General features: G+C 41.0%; 1 protein-coding gene across 3 annotated transcripts in view; it reads left to right on the top strand.

Annotated features, from left to right (window-relative positions):
* The window catches only part of TRPM6 (transient receptor potential cation channel subfamily M member 6), a 74,809-nt gene extending 68,284 nt beyond the window's left edge, over positions 1–6,525 (top strand). For 2 of the 3 annotated variants that reach the window (XM_063295147.1, XM_063295146.1), the window contains exons 38-40: positions 1,502–1,553; positions 3,979–4,079; positions 6,241–6,525. In XM_063295147.1, coding sequence (XP_063151217.1) covers positions 1,502–1,553; positions 3,979–4,079; positions 6,241–6,377 — 290 coding nt within the window. In that variant the 3' untranslated portion in view covers positions 6,378–6,525. Of the gene's footprint in view, positions 1–1,501; positions 1,554–3,978; positions 4,085–6,240 lie in introns of those variants that run through there. The other variant, XM_063295148.1, reaches the window with a different exon arrangement.
* The last annotated feature ends 10,253 nt before the right edge of the window (positions 6,526–16,778 follow it).

Genomic DNA, 16,778 nt, shown 5'->3' with positions numbered 1-16,778 from the left:
TCTCCTCCTTCCCTCCATCTCCCCATCCCCATGAATGCCACTGGGCCTGTGTGTATTAGTTCTGATTCAGTTTGAATATTGAGATTCAAAATAAGCATGATTTGTTTTAAGGTTGGGCTTGTTGATTTGAGGACAAATCAACCTGATCTGAGCTGTTTCTTTAGATTATAATAGGAAAGTCTCAAAATCCCTGTGGCTACTTCATTTTTTGGCAGAATGAGGTAAAAATACAGGGTTTATTGACTTGTTGGAGGCATTAGCCCTGTGAAGGTTCTGCTGGATATTCAAGGGTTTCATCATAATAATTTATTATTATTATTAAAAGAGATGCAGGGGGGATATTATAAATATCCCCCCTGCATCTCTTTTAAGGTTGAAATGACAGGTATGAGACTCAGCCAGCAGCAGCACTAGTCTGAATTTGTGTTAGCTCAAAGCTAGGTAGGATTGGGCCTAATTAGTACTTGGATGTAGGCTAGACTGGAAGTTGAAAGAAACTTCTTTCTTCTCAGAAGAAGGGAATCAAAAATCACTTCCATGCTGATGCCAAGCAAACTGATCAGAAGTGCTCCAAGAGTGAGTCACCAAGTATTGCATAATGATCATCAGAAGGGCATCTCTATCTTAGAAAGTATGAGGAAAGGTGTAGTGAAGCAAAGCTTCACTTAAAAAACATTTTAAAAGATGTTTTAAAGGGAACTGGTTTGTTCCAAAGCAAAGCACCAGCCTCTAGTGCTTCATGAATGCCATGAGGTCCCACAGTGATGATGGGAAGCATCCTTGAGGACTAGTTTGCCTTGTGATAAATGGATGTTTTGTGACTGGCCACACTCACTACAGTAGCCATTTTGTGACAAGGGAAGTCTTCTATGGCAGCCATTTTGTGATCGTGCCTGACATAATGCTTTCACAGTTTCAAATTGGCCCATAAAGGTTATCCATCTTTGACATAAATAAACCAAAAAGACTTTTTAATATGCTTGACATGAACTATTAATTCAGGACCGCAAAACAAGCTTAAGCAGTAGACTAAGTGTGGGGAACCATATTTCTGTCTTGATCTAGATGTTCTGGAGCATATGAAGGTTTTAGAACATATGTGGAAAATGTGTGTTGTGTTGATCTATTTTATTCAGGGTAGGGAAGTTTCCTTGCACAGTATGGAAAGTAGTTATCTTAGTTCTCTATGACATTGAAATATACATCTTATTTATATATTGTTCCAGCAACATACATTTGGATCCACAAAATATTCTGAATTAGAGCCCTTGTGTTGTTTGCATGTATTAAAATGGAAAAATGGCTTAAAAAACAGTTGAGTATGCAACATTTGCTTGTCAAAGTCTGATGTATTTTATAATTTCAATATTGCCTTTTCATTTCTACTCTATAAACCAAAAGATTAGATAACTATATACTAATTGCATAGGTTATAATTTCCCAAATGGTTTTTAAGAAGACAATTATCTTCTAATAACCTTTCTAAATTTGACTTCTGCAGGTGTTGGAGAAAACCTTACAGATCCATCTGTCATTAAACCTGAAGACAAACAGTGAGTATCTCATGTAAATTTATCATATAAAAGGTAACGTATATTGCATGATTCAATTCAGTATTAACTGTAATGCACATATGCATATTTGTACACATTGCTGAGAATGATGCTCTTTTTGGTTATCACTGCACTTTTGTATCTGTATCTTTTAAAGTGGCCAATCAAGAATAATGTAATGCATTGACATAAAGGTCACTGAAGAAAGCTTAATAAAGCTACGAATGCAAATATTTACTGATTGAAAAACTGAAAAACTCTTATTTCCATATAACAGAATGGAAAAAAAACATGGCCTTTCCACAGCCATTTTCAATTCTTTCAGCCAACATTCATTTCTTACAACATACACATCCTATTCATTTTCTGCCATCATTTGTATGTCTTAACATCTTAACATGTCTCCATCCATTTTCCAATCGTTAGTAAACAATTCAGTCTTTATTATTCATTCCAAGGCACAAACATCGATATGATATAGTCATCACCAGATAGATTAGTGACTTCCACTATTCTTCATGGTTTTGGCCAAGTGACACTTGGCTTTTTTAGAGAAGGTATATACTAGGTTACCAACCTTAGTCATACCTGTGCCATATACAGCATTTTGTGCTAATGGTAAGGACACAGTACTGTCAGTCTGGCACATTTTGGCTAGTATGCTACAAGTCCAATGAAAGCTGTTTTACTCCAACCATGCTTATGCTATTTTTTACAAGGTTGGGCCTTAAATCTTGAAACTATCTTTCAAGCTAACATACTGTTGCCCACATCCCATCAACTTGCAGTATATTGATACATGCTCAGGGAAGGCTTTGGAGTAATTATATTTCAGCGAATCCATAGACAACAACAACAGCAACTTGTATGGCTCCTGACTCTCAAAGCCTCATATAAATACATACCATATGGTAAATATACTGTATATGGTAGATAGATTTAATTGTATCAATTTTTCTGCTCATAACAATTTAGTTAGACTTTGAATTTTTATTGCATACAAATAAGGATGATCTCTTAATACGTAATATGTAATCCGGGAAGTCATCACAGTAATTCAAAAAGCACTTTCCAGAAAATGTATAGACTTTGATCAGAGGATCCAAGTATTGACATATTTTTCTCTGATAGCAATGCATAACTAGGCAAAATTTTACACTCTATTTTTTTGGGGGGATGCAGTACATGTCATATAAATATAATACTGTATACTCAGCAGTATTTTTGTGCAGCCTTTTCTTTAATATTTACAAGTTCTAATTCTATTTTCAGAAGATTCTCAATTTTGTAGTAAATAAATTAATAGGCATTCACTTTAGTATGTGTGTTTGTGTGTGTGTATTTTACCAGTACTGCAACATGCTCAGATATTCTGTCAATTGTGCAGCTGAAGATAAATTCCTCAATACCCTGTTTGTTATACTGCTGTTGTAAGAGTGTCACATTGCAGCAATTCAAGGATTCATTTAAATAGACAACCTGTATTGTAACTTTTATTAAGATTATTGTCCTGACTCCCAGGAAACACTCTGAGACAGGGAACTGGTCTCTAATGTTTATTGCTAATACATAACAGTAATCCTAACAAACTGAAGAAACGTGGGAAAAACCCAGACATACAAACCCCAAAGGTTAAGCCGGTCCCAATCTGTGTCTCTTTGAATGACTGACCAATTCCTCAGTGCTACGCATGCGCTTAACAGTCTGGATGGGAGCCCCCTACTCGCCATCCTTACTCATGACAATTATTGGATTCTAGATCTTGCCTATGAACAATAGTAGGACAAGTAAAGTTCTACAGTATTTACATAAGAAATGTCTGTCCTAAATTGAACAGATGGGAGATGCTTTGCTTGACTATGGAGCATCTTTGAGTACAATGAAATCACATTATGAATTAAAAAATGATTTTGTAGTTAACAGTTTCTTAAACTTTTTAAGGAGGAAGAATGAAGATCTTGAAGTCTTATCCAAAAAATGCAGGCCCACAAGACATGGATCTATTGAGATGACATTTTGCTGCTGCTTTTTTAAAAATAGGTTGTTTATCAATTTCTCCCACTCCCAAATTCACAACCAGTTCCATTTACACAATGCATCCTGATGGCTGCAGGTAGACCTGCATTTCAGTGTAAATTTAGGAAGGTTAACCAATCTTTTGTTAGTCACAAATCTTTTGTTAATGACAAATAATTTATAAATATGTTATCATTTGAGGATGTCAGCAAATTTTTGTATTATATTTATATGTAATGAGCAGCTTTAAAAATTAGAACTTAATCATTGCTGAATTGGAATACTGTTGGTTGAATTATGTAGAAGAATTCAGGAGAATGCATATAAACATACATATATACTTGATTGAGATTGCTTTGTGTACAAATATTGTGACATTAATTAGTCCTTTGTTATTTTCAAACTCTAGAGGGATGGCATTTGGACCAGCAAACCTTGGGGAAGAAGCCATCAAAAACTTCATTTCAAAGCATTGCTGCAATTCTTGTTGCAGGAAACTCAAACTTCCTGGTATGCAGTAGGAATGTTCTGCATGTTTTTGAATAAATCTGGCCTTAGAGTTTATCTATGAATCTAGGACTGAGCTCATTTTATTGACCCTGATAACAAAGAACTCTAAGAAGGACTTATATGAATTAAGATTTTCCATAAATGTTTTGAGGGTCGACACAATACTAACATATGTCTAGGGAAGAGCAATATTACACATTATTTATTGCTTCTATATTTCAGATATTGGTGTGACAAACTCTTTAAATATGGGGTGCACTTTTTTTAATGACAAGAGTCCCACTTGGCTTTTCACAATCCATTCAAGCATGGAAGGGACAAGAAAAGAAATGGATAAAAACAAAACATAAATTAATTTAAATTATATTATATTATATTAAATTCCTTATTATCACATTAAAATTTCAATTTATTGGCCATTTTTGTATTAGGCAGAGGGCTGCACCCAAAACATGGGGGTCATATGTGGCCTTGGGGCCTCAGGTTTTGGACTTCTGAATTAAAATGTCATATTAAACATGCAATTATGTCCCTTCTCTAAACAGGATATTAGATTAGTTTTTTTAGTAGATTAGTTTTTTAGCAGTATATTTAAATATTAGATTAGTTTTTAGCAGTATATTTAAAGATTAAGTAAGGAGCCTTTCACTTTTTTTTACAATCTAATAGATTATAGGAAGGAAATAATAATAAAAGTATTTCTTTTTGTTCTGTATAATTACTATATTATATGCAGGCTCACTACTTAGTTGAAGAGATATTTCTTCAGTTAGTAATATTAATGTGTATTACCTAAACCCCTTTGGATGATGGCTGTGATGTCACTCTGTTGGAAATCTGCCTACCTAGATTTTGGATCCTGCAGCAAACTTCAGAGTGATAGAGTTGATCTTAAAAGACATCTTTCTTATGATCAGGGTTCCTGCTGTTAAGGTGACAGAGCTGGATTGTAGGTATAAGCTGGGAATCTCTATGGTGTGCCATCTGCTTTTTGCCTGGTAGGCTCCCTTCCTTTACTCCTAGACTTTGTCTCTGGGCAGATGTTGGAATACTCTTGCCTTTTCATATTAGACGCATTTGCTCTTCATGTCCTATGGGTGGGGTCAGAGATTCATGACTTCCATGGCAATCATCCAGGGCTTGTCCTGGATGATCTTTGTCTCATACACATGGACAGCATAGGTTAAATCTTGTTTTTGCCTCATAGCATTTGTGTGCTGTGACCTGGATATAGAGAACATTACACTTTAGTCCTTTGCTGTGGTCCAATCACTTCTTAGTTTAGATGAGATCAATTACCACCCAGGACATTCCTGAGGCAGTCCTGAGTAACTGTTGGATCTGGAGGGAGTCTGGAGGGTGCTTGAGGAGTTTTCCAATAACCTGGTGGACAGTTCTTTTGATTTGGGTAGCCAACTTCTGGTAACAGAAAGTGACTTGGAATCTTGATGCTCTAAAGTGGCCTTTTTCTATTGGTTGATCTTAAGGGGCTCTGGAGGAGCTACTGGAGATGAAGCAGCGGACATGGTGCCTGAAGTACTGGTGGTGACAAAGAGTAAACTTGACTGAACAAGCTCAAGTTTGAGCCTATACTCTGATGATAAGTGTAGCAAAATACCAGTACTTATCTTACCATGCTGGCAGCTCTGTGGTCAACTCTCATTTTGAGGAGTAGTGGGCAGATGAATCTCGCAGCAGGCAGCTGTGATTTTGTGTGTGTGTGTGTGCTCAGCATTTTGATGATAAAATTTTGATTCAGTGAAATCTTCATTTTTCATGGACCAAGTTTGAAGTGGTGATAGGGGATTTGTGATGGCGTGGGGGCTGATGACTGGAAATATTGTTTCTCAGTGATGGTGCCTATTCAGTGAAACAAGACTCACTCCCCCTCTTAAGGCTTTCCAGAATTTAGTTGAAACAGAGCTTGTATAGAGAGCATTTAGGGATAAGCTGGGATGACACTGTCCATGGTTTACAGTTCTGTATTATTATTATTATTAGTAGTAGTAGTAGTAGTAGCAGCAGCAGCAGCAGCGGATGTTTTAATTTTGTATATTGCTTGGATGTTTATTGTTATTGGAGTCCTTGGAGATTACTGCAGCATGCAAATGTAATAAAGATGTATTATCTAAGATAAAGCTTTTGCCTGTTTTCTTCATAGATTTGAAAAGAAATGATTATGCACCTGGGAGGGTCAATCCAGCTTATGAAGTTGACACTGAAGTACCAATTGCAGCAGAAGATGAGACTGCAAACAGTAGGAATGATGAACTGCTGGAATATTATACTCGTCTGTGATGCATGAGTTGTTAGTTTTATCCTTAGAATTTTTTTCTGAAGGGCCAAATGTTAGGGCTCCACTACCTCCATTGTCTGTACTTCTCTAGAACAAAGAAATAAAACCACTAATGTGAAAGTGCTTGCAAATAAATTTCTTCTAAAATAAGGAATCTCCTGTTTGTATAGGTTACTGGAATAATTGAGATGCTAGCGACAGTGCTTCAATTTATGAATGTTTAAAAATGTTACTTAAAATAAGAAAATAACAAATGATTATGAGAAATTGGAAGCTTTCCAAGAAACAATTTAACTCATAGAAATCCCCCAGATGGCAACCAGAAATATTCAATCCTGGTCAAAAGTCCAATGGTGTTAAGTACTTGACAAAATGCCAGATAAAAGGTGAAGCTCAAACTTTCTAAGGCAAAGAGTTCCAAAGTCCAGGAGCTGGAGCAGAAAAGGCCTCCTGCATATATATTTCATGGATGTTTTGTTCATCTTTTTATTTTAACAGTGGATCCTATGATTATGGCTGGTAATTTTAATAAAGTTTTGGGTGTTTGGGTTGACCATGGCTTTATTTCAAGTAAGTTCTGATCACACACATGGAAAGTGCTTCAAGTTATTTATTAAAATTTAATTTGGTGGATATCTGTTAACATTTGAATCCATTGCAACGAGAATGTACTTTTTTCCCCCTCTCCCCATTAGACCTGTTCCTAACATTTTTAGTATCTAGATTTTCATTGAGTGTTTATGTGTGTGTGTGTACGTAAAAGAACACCATCTCATACATAAATGTACAGTAAGTCACTTAGGAAACATTAAAATCAGGAGGACTGAGGAATGATATCCATATGATCACTTAACTTGGAAATACAAGGCACAGGATCTTATTACAAATAGATTTATGACTCAGCTGGTTTAATGTTTTCTATACTGAGCTGGAATTGGAGTCTCAGGGCTTCAGACATAAATATCCCTGTCCTACAGACACACGGCAGACTGAACAGAGGTCTTTCCTCACAAAAACATATGAGCTCCTGCTAAGCTAAAGCCCTTCCCAGCAAATAAATAAATAAATAAATAAATAAGTGGAACGTTAGTACTGAAATAGTGTGAGATAACATTTCAGACAGAGCCACAAGCTTTCCTCCTGTTTGTCAAAATGTGTAAATTAGCAGGCAGTAGATGCAGCTCTGAGCAATGCTGTATGGTGTTGCCCTGATATAAAATTAAAGAAGAAAGATAGCTAAAATTCCTACAAGAATGTATCTGACAGATGCTTTCCTCAGTCTTCATAATGAGGGTTGGGGTAACTAAAAAAGAAGATGAAATGCACATATACACACACTATATGATATGCAAATTTAACCCTCTTGTCAATGGTAACTGTCAGCATTTATCAAACCTGCCTTGTTGCCTGAAGAGCTGGTATAATTTAGCTGTTGGAATGGTTCTATTTTAATTTCACTTCAGTCCTCCAACTTTAAGGTACCTGTGCAAGGAATGAAAATCTCAAACGAAGAATAAATCTGTTTTTCTACTCAATATTTAAGCATTGTGTAAGATCTCTCTTATCTGTGTGTGTGTTTTAGGAGAGAGGAAGAATGGATCTATTTAATATGAATTATGCTGGCATTTATTCTCTTCTTATAAGCACACGGAAATAAATACATTATGTAGAAGTGACTGTCTTTATAGAAGTAATCTGTGTGCTCAAAAGCCAAGGAAAAACAGATTGGTAATTCAGTGCATTAGAGAATAGGAGGGGTTTTGGGGGAGGAGAGGGGATAATTTGTATCCCCTGACATTTTCTAGCATTTCTAAAATTATTGAAATCAGAAAGACTTGCTTTTATTACCATGGGTTTTGGAACCAGGTATATAATCTTCAAGAGAATTTTGATCCTGATATATATATATACACATACATACATATACATATATACACACACACACACACACATACATACACACACACACACACACACGTTTTGTTTGCATTTGTTGTTACAAAGACATGATGCCAGGAAGACCCCTTAGCGCCACTGGATAACTGCCTCATGTGAAATTGCACATTTTGTGGCCACTTTGTTACCTTGGATGCAACTCAGCAGCAGGCAGATAAATAACCATGATGTAACTCTTTACATAAGTAGCCTTTTAGTCTTAATATACACTGCACCAGTAAGGGCCCCGTGGAGAATTTTAATTCATTTCTTACACTGGGTGACAATAAATGCTACAAACTGTAGCCATGTCAACAGCGAACACTGACATAGTGGAGATGTTGCAGTTGATGTACTGCCATTCAAACCTTCCTTTGATCTAAGACAACTAGTTTGAGCAGGAGTTTAGGTCGTAACTCTTTGATTTCCAGGTTTTAATACTGATCCCGTGATGGATCCACCACAGTGATTCTGGATTCAGTTGCTTACACTTCATATGGGGCCAAGGGTGTTCTAGACCCTAGTATTAGTACTGTGATTTCTTTGGTGTCCTGATAATAAATGCGGTTTTCTGGAAGAAGAGCAGAAACTGTCCCAGGAAGATCTTCTCAACATTGGCCTAGGTGTGATGCTAGGTGGAGTAGGGCACACTGGCAGACCTTGATGACTTCTCATTGCTGTCAGTTGCATCAGAGGGGCAGCTTGCTAGAAATATTCTTAGTTAAGTGATTAGCAGAGGCTGCAGAAACAGATGAGATTCAGTGCTGCACTAGGCAGCCTTGAGCCCACTTTCAGAGCACTGAGAGCCCAACTGAACTTCCCACTTGTAATGGCAGAACAAGAACCGAAGTGTAACATTCCATTAGCACAAGAGAAGGCAAAGTTAAAAGTTGTCAGTTTGCCATATCAAGCAAGTTGAGAACTGAGGAATGAATGAAGTCCAAAGCAGTATTAACCTTGCCACTCTAACAGAGTCCTGTTGGCAGAGTTTAACGAAATAACAAAACTTTCTGGCTACCCATTCACATCAACATCAGTGTTCCCTTCACACTATTCAACCATCTTCATTTCTACATCTAAAAATGGATAAATTAAAAAACAAACAAACACCACAGACAGTGAATGAAGCCCAAGTAACATTCGCTTTACTCCATTTCCAGTCTTGCTCGTTTGGAGAAGAGCACAAGTCTCCACTAATCAATAAAAGAAATAGCATTAGCAAACACTCAGCAGTTCCCTCACTTGGAGATAGCCTCTCCATTCATTGCTCTAACCATAATAGAGCAATGTTGTGAAGAGAGCAAGAGTCGTGAAAAGCCTGCTGGTTAAGCTCGTGTGCCTCCCCATTCAATTCACATTGACCTGCCAAAGTCCCAGGTTGGCATCCTAAGATCAGTGCTTTTTATGGGCGGGCAGGCAGCTTTACATAGCTCCTTGGCATGATGCAACTCTCAGGATTTCCAAACAAAGCACTGAAAGCCTGCCTTCATGCTCAGTTTCTTAGCCCAACTCCTTATGGGAATGACCCTGAAGGAAAGTCCAAGTCCCAGTGTAAGAGGAACTCCAGAGGGTATGACTGGCTGACTATGTTCCATGTGGGTGATTTTAAAGGCTCCCTCTCCAAGAGAGGATTGCAGAAATGCAGATCTGGTTTCTAGCAGGTCAGCGGGCTTTGGCAGTGTGGTCAGTCGGAGAGAGGGAGAAGCAGAGCCAATCTAGCAACATGAAATAATATGCCTGGAAAGAGCAGGCTTGTGAAAGCCTGGCAGGCTGGCTGGCACTGAAGAAGCAGAAAGTGACACGCTCATTTCCTGGTCCTGAGCAGTCAACAGCTCCCCAAAGTCATCCCGGCACTGTGGGCACCGAGAGAGAATGGCAGGCAGGGAGAAGAGAGAGAGGAGGAAAGCAAACTTCAACCAAGCCTGGCCTCCTTTTCCAAAGCAATAACTTGTCTTTTTAAAAGCCACACACTTGACAAGAGTCTGCCCTAACTGTAGCACCTTTGGCAAGATAAGCACCATTGCCTTGTTCCTGAAAAGTAAGCCAACCATTAGCATTAGCAATTAAGAGCCATTCACAGTTCACACATCTTGCTCCCTTTCTTGCTTAACAGCAGCAACACACATTGGGGGGCAATACATTCACTCAATGTCAATTTTTATATCTGACCTGGTAAACCAAATAGAAGTCGTTTTTCTCTATGTTTAACTTTTAAACAGCTTATTGAGCCTCTTTGAAGGCAGAGAATCACTGTAGTGTGGATGAGGAAGGCAGCTCCAAATTGCAGTTTCCAGCAGAGGAAATGTTATTTTGACAAATCTTGAATTAGTCTGTCCACCTGCCCCTGCCCCACTCCCAGAAGAATCAATCTTTGGTGGGGAGGAGTGTGGGATGAGGCAAGCCACCCCACAATTAATAAGTTTGAGAATTTGGAGGAAATGTCATGGCCTCTAATTAATTAAAAGACCCGGGTGAGTGATGTCTGCCCCAGAATGGGACAGCCTGCATAGTTGGAGCTGAGGATTTGCATTAAAGAGATGCAAAGCAACCCTATGTATGTATGTATGTGTGTGTGTGTGTGTGTGTGTATGTATATATACATATACATATGTACATACATGAATTCCCTTCTTACCCCCATGGGTGGTATGTGTCTTCCTCAACCTCAGTTCCTCTACCAGAGGCCTGGGAGTTTGAGGGCTATGTGCATTATCTTGGCTGTTCCTAGCACTGCACTCTTCTGGGCAGAGAGCTCTGATGTTGTTCCTGGGATCTGTTGGAGCCACTCTCCCAGCTTGGGTTTCACAGCCCCAAGTGCCCCTACCACCACTGGGACCACTTTGGCCTTCACTTTCCATATCCTTCCTAGTTCCTCCTTCAGGCCCTGGTACTTCTCCAGCTTCTCATACTCTTTCTTCCTGATGTTGCTGTCACTTGGCACTGCTATATCTATGACCACCGCTGTCTTCTGGTCCTTGTCTATTACCACGATGTCCAGTTGATTGGCCAGTACCTGCCTGTCTGTCTGGATCTGGAAGTCCCACAGGATCTTAGCCCTGTCATTCTCCACGACCTTCTGTGGAATCTCCCATCTGGACTTGGGAGGGTCTAGCCCATACACTGTGCAGATGTTCCTGTACACAATGCCAGCTATTTAGCTGGGTCGCTCAGTGTATGCTGTTCCTGCCTGCATCTTACACCCTGCCACTATGTGTTGGACTGTCTCTGAGGCCTCTCTGCACAGTCTGCACCTTGGGTCCTGTCTAGTGTGGTAGACCCCTGCTTGTACGGATCTGGTGCTTAGTGCCTGTTCTTGTGCTGCTGTGATCAGTGCCTCAGTACTGTCTTTTAGTCCAGCCCTTTCCAGCCACTGGTAGGATTTCCCAAGGTCAGCCACCTCAGCTATCTGTCGATGGTACATCCCATGCAGGGTCTTGTCTTGCCATGGCACGTCTGCTGCTGCCTCAGGCATTCTCTCAACAGCTCATCTTTAAGGGCCATCTTACTGATGTGCTCTTGGATGCTTTGGGTCTCATCCAGGACACTGGCTTGGACACTCACCAGACCCCTCCCTCCCTCTTTCCACCTGGTATACAGTCTCTGAGTGTTGGAGTTGGGGTGGAAGCCTCTGTACATTGTGAGGAGCTTCTCATCTTCACATCAGCAGCCTCCATGTCCTCCTTTGGCCAGCTCACTATACTGGCAGGGTATCTGATGACTGGCAGGGCATACATGTTGATGGTGTGGATCTTGTTCTTCTCATTGAGCTGGCTCTTTAGGACTTGTCTTATTCTTTGGTGGTACTTGGTTGTTGCTGTCTTCCTTGCCTCCTCATCGTGGTTCCCATGTGTCTGTGGGATACCAAGGTACTTGTAGCTGGTCTGTATGTCTGCTATGTGGCCTGCTGGTAGTTCCACCCCATCAGTCTTAACTACCTTCCCTCTCTTTACTACCATCCGGCCACACTTCTCCCATCCGAATGACATCCCAGTGTCCTCACTGTAGATCCGTGTCAGGTGGATCAGTGAGTCGATGTCTCATTCACTCTTAGCATACAGCTTGATGTCATCCATGTAGAGGAGGTGGCTGATGGTAGTTCCACTCTTGAACTTGTATCCATATCCAGTTCTTGTGATAAACTGGCTGAGGGGTTCAAGCCCATGCAGAACAGCAGTGGGGACAGTGCATCACCTTGGTATATGCCGCACTTGATGGCCACTTGTGCAAGCTGCCTTGAGTTGACTTCCAGTGTTGTCTTCCACAGTCCCACTGAGTTCTTGAGAAAGGCCCTGAATGTCCTGTTGACTTTGTATAGTGCAAGGCATTCACAGATCCACGTATGTGGCATTGAGTCGTAGGCTTTCCTGTAGTCAATCCAGGCTGTGCTCAGATTGGTCTGTCTAGACCTTGAATCTTGGGCAATTGCTGTATCTATGAGCAACTGGTGTTTGGAGTCTCTGGTGTTGTTCCCAATGCCCTTCTGAGCTGTGCTCATGTACTGGACTATATGGTCCTGCAGCTTGGCAGCTATGATGTCTGATAGGGCTTTCCATGTTGTGGGGAGGCAGGTTATTGGCCAGTAGTTGGATGGTGTTGTTCCCTTGTTTGGGGTCTTTCATGATCCACACTCTCCTACCTTGTGTTAGCCAGTCTGGGTGGGAGCCTGCTGCTAGCAGCTGGTTCATCTGTGCTGCTAGGCGTTCATGCACTGCTGTTAGTTTCTTTAGCCAGTAGGTGTGGATCATGTTGGGGCCAGGTGCTGTCCAGCTCTTCATGTTCTTGACCCACTGTTGGATGTCTGCTACTGTGATGGTGACTGGTTCCTGCTCTGGGAGATTTCTGTGGTCTGCTCTCAGATCCTGCAGCCACTTTGCACTGGTGTTATGTGTCTTCTCTTTCTCCCATATGTTTTTCCAGTACTGTTCAGTTTCTGCTGTTGGTGGCTCTACTGTTACTGTGTTGTTGCACTGCAGTTGGGAGTACACCTTGGATGGTTCTTTGGCGAACAGGGCATTTATTTTCTTGGCCTCTGCTTCTCTAGTGAATCTCCTTATCCTGGTAGCCAGTGCTGTGAGCCTTTGTTTAGCAGTCTCTAGGGCTTCAGATGGAGTCAGACCCTTGTATTTTTTCAGTAGCCGAGTCTTATCCTTAATCTCCACACCCTTCTGTAGTTCCACCAGCTGCCTAACTTCTCTCTGACTTGCCTTGATCTTAGCCTCCAACCTCATTTTCCAGGGGGGTATGCACTCCTGTTTTTCTTGATCAAGTAGCCAAGCATCTCCAGGATTACAGCAGCTGTAGCATATACTAGTGCATTGGTTTGAGTTATAGTGGTAGTAGGGATTGTCACGGGGGCTCTGTTGGCATCTTCTAGCATACTATCTGATGGTACTTCTCCACTGAGCCTGGGTAATCAGTCTTGAGAGTTGACTGTAGTTAGTTTATCCATGATCTTTTGCCTCATATCAGCTGCTGTGCTTTGTAATGGAGGGGGTGGCAGTGATGTTCCAGCTTGTGATGTTCCAGCTTCAGGTGTTGGCTGCACCTCCAGTTGTTCTTCTGGGTCTTCTTGAGTCTGGGATATAATGTGTAGTTGGTCTGTCTCAAGTTGTGAGAGCAGCTTCCTCTTCACTATGTTGAAGCATTGGGTAACTAGCTGTTTCTCAGTTAGTGTGGATGCAGGTCTTCTATCCATCCATTGTTCCCTCATGCATTTCATATATCCCCTCTCATTAGATCTGCTATTGTATAAGCATTCCATCAATTCCAGGTTCTCTTGTCTTGTCCATGTATGGTTTGTTCCAGTAGCCCACTTATCGTCAGATTGTCCTGGTTCCCCAACATCTGGAGAAGACAGGACACCCTGGAGAAGATGCTGATGCTAGGGAAAGTGGAAGGCAAAAGGAAGAGGGGCCAACCAAGGTCAAGATGGATAGATGATATTCTAGAGGTGATGGATTCGTCCCTGGGGGAGCTGGGGGTGTTGATGACTGACAGGAAGCTCTGGAGTGGGCTGGTCCATGAAGTCACGAAGAGTCAGAAGCAACTGAACGAATAAACAATAACAACCCAACATCTGATGCGGACGTTGTTAATCCAGGCAACATCCAAGCTGGCATGACTCTCTTAGTTTATGTCACTTTCATATTTTTGAGGCAGGCAGGTGAAACGTTAGGGGGTCTTTGCCCAAGGACCCCTACTGGTAAGGTAGGTACAGCTGGGATTTGTCTCCCACTCCAAAGGTGGCGTTCTAACCACTATGCTATCCAGCCGCTTACACACACACAGAGTATGTATGTATGTATGTATGTATGTATGTATGTATGTATGTAAGCAGCAACGGCATGCAACAGTGTGAGTGTGTGGCACTCATTTCTTAATGCAGGTCTAGCTTGAGTGGGAGGTTTACTTTCAAGAACATCTGCTGTTCTACTAACTCAGGTTCTGAGGAAGTGTAATGGGGTGCCACAAGCTTATCTGCCACACTGAACCTGGTCTTTTTTGCAATGTTCATTGGTGAGCATAACAGGTCTTCCCAAGTAACTGTGGCTTCTTATTCTTCCAATAAATAGGTGACAACTAATGTCTACCATCCTTGGTTGGGTGCCCTGAACCCCAATCAAGGATGCCACCCCCTTTGTTCATAAAAAGGACACTGGTAGAAGAGTTCACGGCTACTACCCTAAGGTACGCTGCTTGCCTTTGTCTACTGTTTGGTTGAAATTGAGAGCATGTTGTCAGGAATGCTGAATGATAACAGTGGCTTCTGCCCTTCCACTCATGCTTGCTACTAATCCTGTACCTTCCAAACAGTGCTGACCATCTTATCTTTCCACTTCTGAAGAAAGGTATTGCTTTTGCTTTACTCATGCTAATTCAGGCAAGGGATGCATATTCCTGCCAAGACACATGATCTCTCCCTGAAAAGAACCTGTACTGCCTCTTGATTACTTCCTTAGTTGTTCACCACACCTTGTAGAGGTAACACTAGTGGTTTCCCCAGCCTTGGAACAATGGGGCATAAGAAGATTTTCATTGACTGCTGAGAGACTTTGCAAAAGGAAGCATCTGGCTGAGGAGGGAGTGCACACAGTTAGGTTGGTGGCCTCCAGAAATGACTTGGAGACCAACAGAACTTGAAAGATGATGTCCCCACCTACCTGTTCAGTGGCCTACTGGCATCTTCCTGATTGAAGGTACCCCATAGATTGTCCATGGCTGCTTGACCACCCTCAAGTGAGGTACCACATCCAAAACACTTTTTGGGATTCACTCATTCAAGACTCACCCACAACAGGGAGAGATGAGTAGCAGACAACAGAGGAATGTGTAAAGGTGATGAATAGAGAGAGTGAAAGAACTCAAACTAGACAGACACTCAGACAGGTTACAGACAAATAAGATTTTAAATGTATAAAGATTTGAAGAAAGGATCAAGAACAAACCAATGAGAAGCAAAAAAAGAGAAGGGAAGGGAAGGGAAGGGAAGGGTTTGGAGGTATCAGATTCAATTTGTTGCTTTGAAAACAAGTCCCACTTTGATTTGCACACCTGCTTTGAAGAGAAGATTCAGTTGAACTTTCTTCAGATCAAACCTCCCCTTCAAAGCTTCATATAGGCCTAGTAGATACCAACATTGTTGATCCTAAATAAGCAAATTATATTTCTTAAAACATATTTTTAAAACCCATGTTCTACTCTTCAGTTATATTTTCCTCAAGACAATTTACAATAAACTGATATAAAAGTCAATCCATAAATACAACAGCATTACTTCTGCAAAATGCATAGAAGTACCATGTAAAGGGGTCATCTGAAGGAGTAAAATAATTAAAGTAAGAAATAAATAAGGATTTTCCTAGTAGTAAGATTGCTGGCAGACAAAACTCGCTGAATTCCAAGATCCACTTGGAAAGGTAGGATGTAACAGTGGTGTGCAGTGTTTGGATCCAAAGCAGATGCAGGTGGTTCAGCTCCGGCTTTCTATCTGTTCTTTCTATCTGAGCACCCTCTTTCTATCTGTTGGCTGCTTCTTAAAGGAGCCACACTTTCTCCTGAGCTCTCCCAGTAGCTGCATGGGCTGAGGAAGACATATTTGAGTGAAGGAAGGGATGAGATGGCAACCCTGTCCAAGTGAGTCCCACCTGCTATTCATAGCCACTCATATGGAGGCACTTAGATGAATACTTCCAAGGACTTTGTCCCAGGAGGGCCCAGAGACATTCAAAGAAATAAAGGTGATATAGGAGATGGATGCTTTGCTGTACCTGCCAGCTTCCCATTAAAAGTCAGGTGGGATAGGGATCCCAGTGGGCACAAAGGGGCTGCCCACAGGCATCTTGGTAACTTTGGGGACCACACTGCCTCTCTCTTCCCTAAATACTGAAAGTTGCAGGGTTTCACTTCTGTGGAATGATTCATTCCATTCCATTCCATTCCATTTAAGATGATAAATTTCCAAGCAGCCT

The sequence above is a fragment of the Candoia aspera genome, chromosome 2 (genome assembly GCF_035149785.1).
Source record: "Candoia aspera isolate rCanAsp1 chromosome 2, rCanAsp1.hap2, whole genome shotgun sequence".
Lineage (NCBI taxonomy): Eukaryota > Metazoa > Chordata > Lepidosauria > Squamata > Boidae > Candoia > Candoia aspera.
This window is presented reverse-complemented; position numbering and strand designations above follow the sequence as displayed.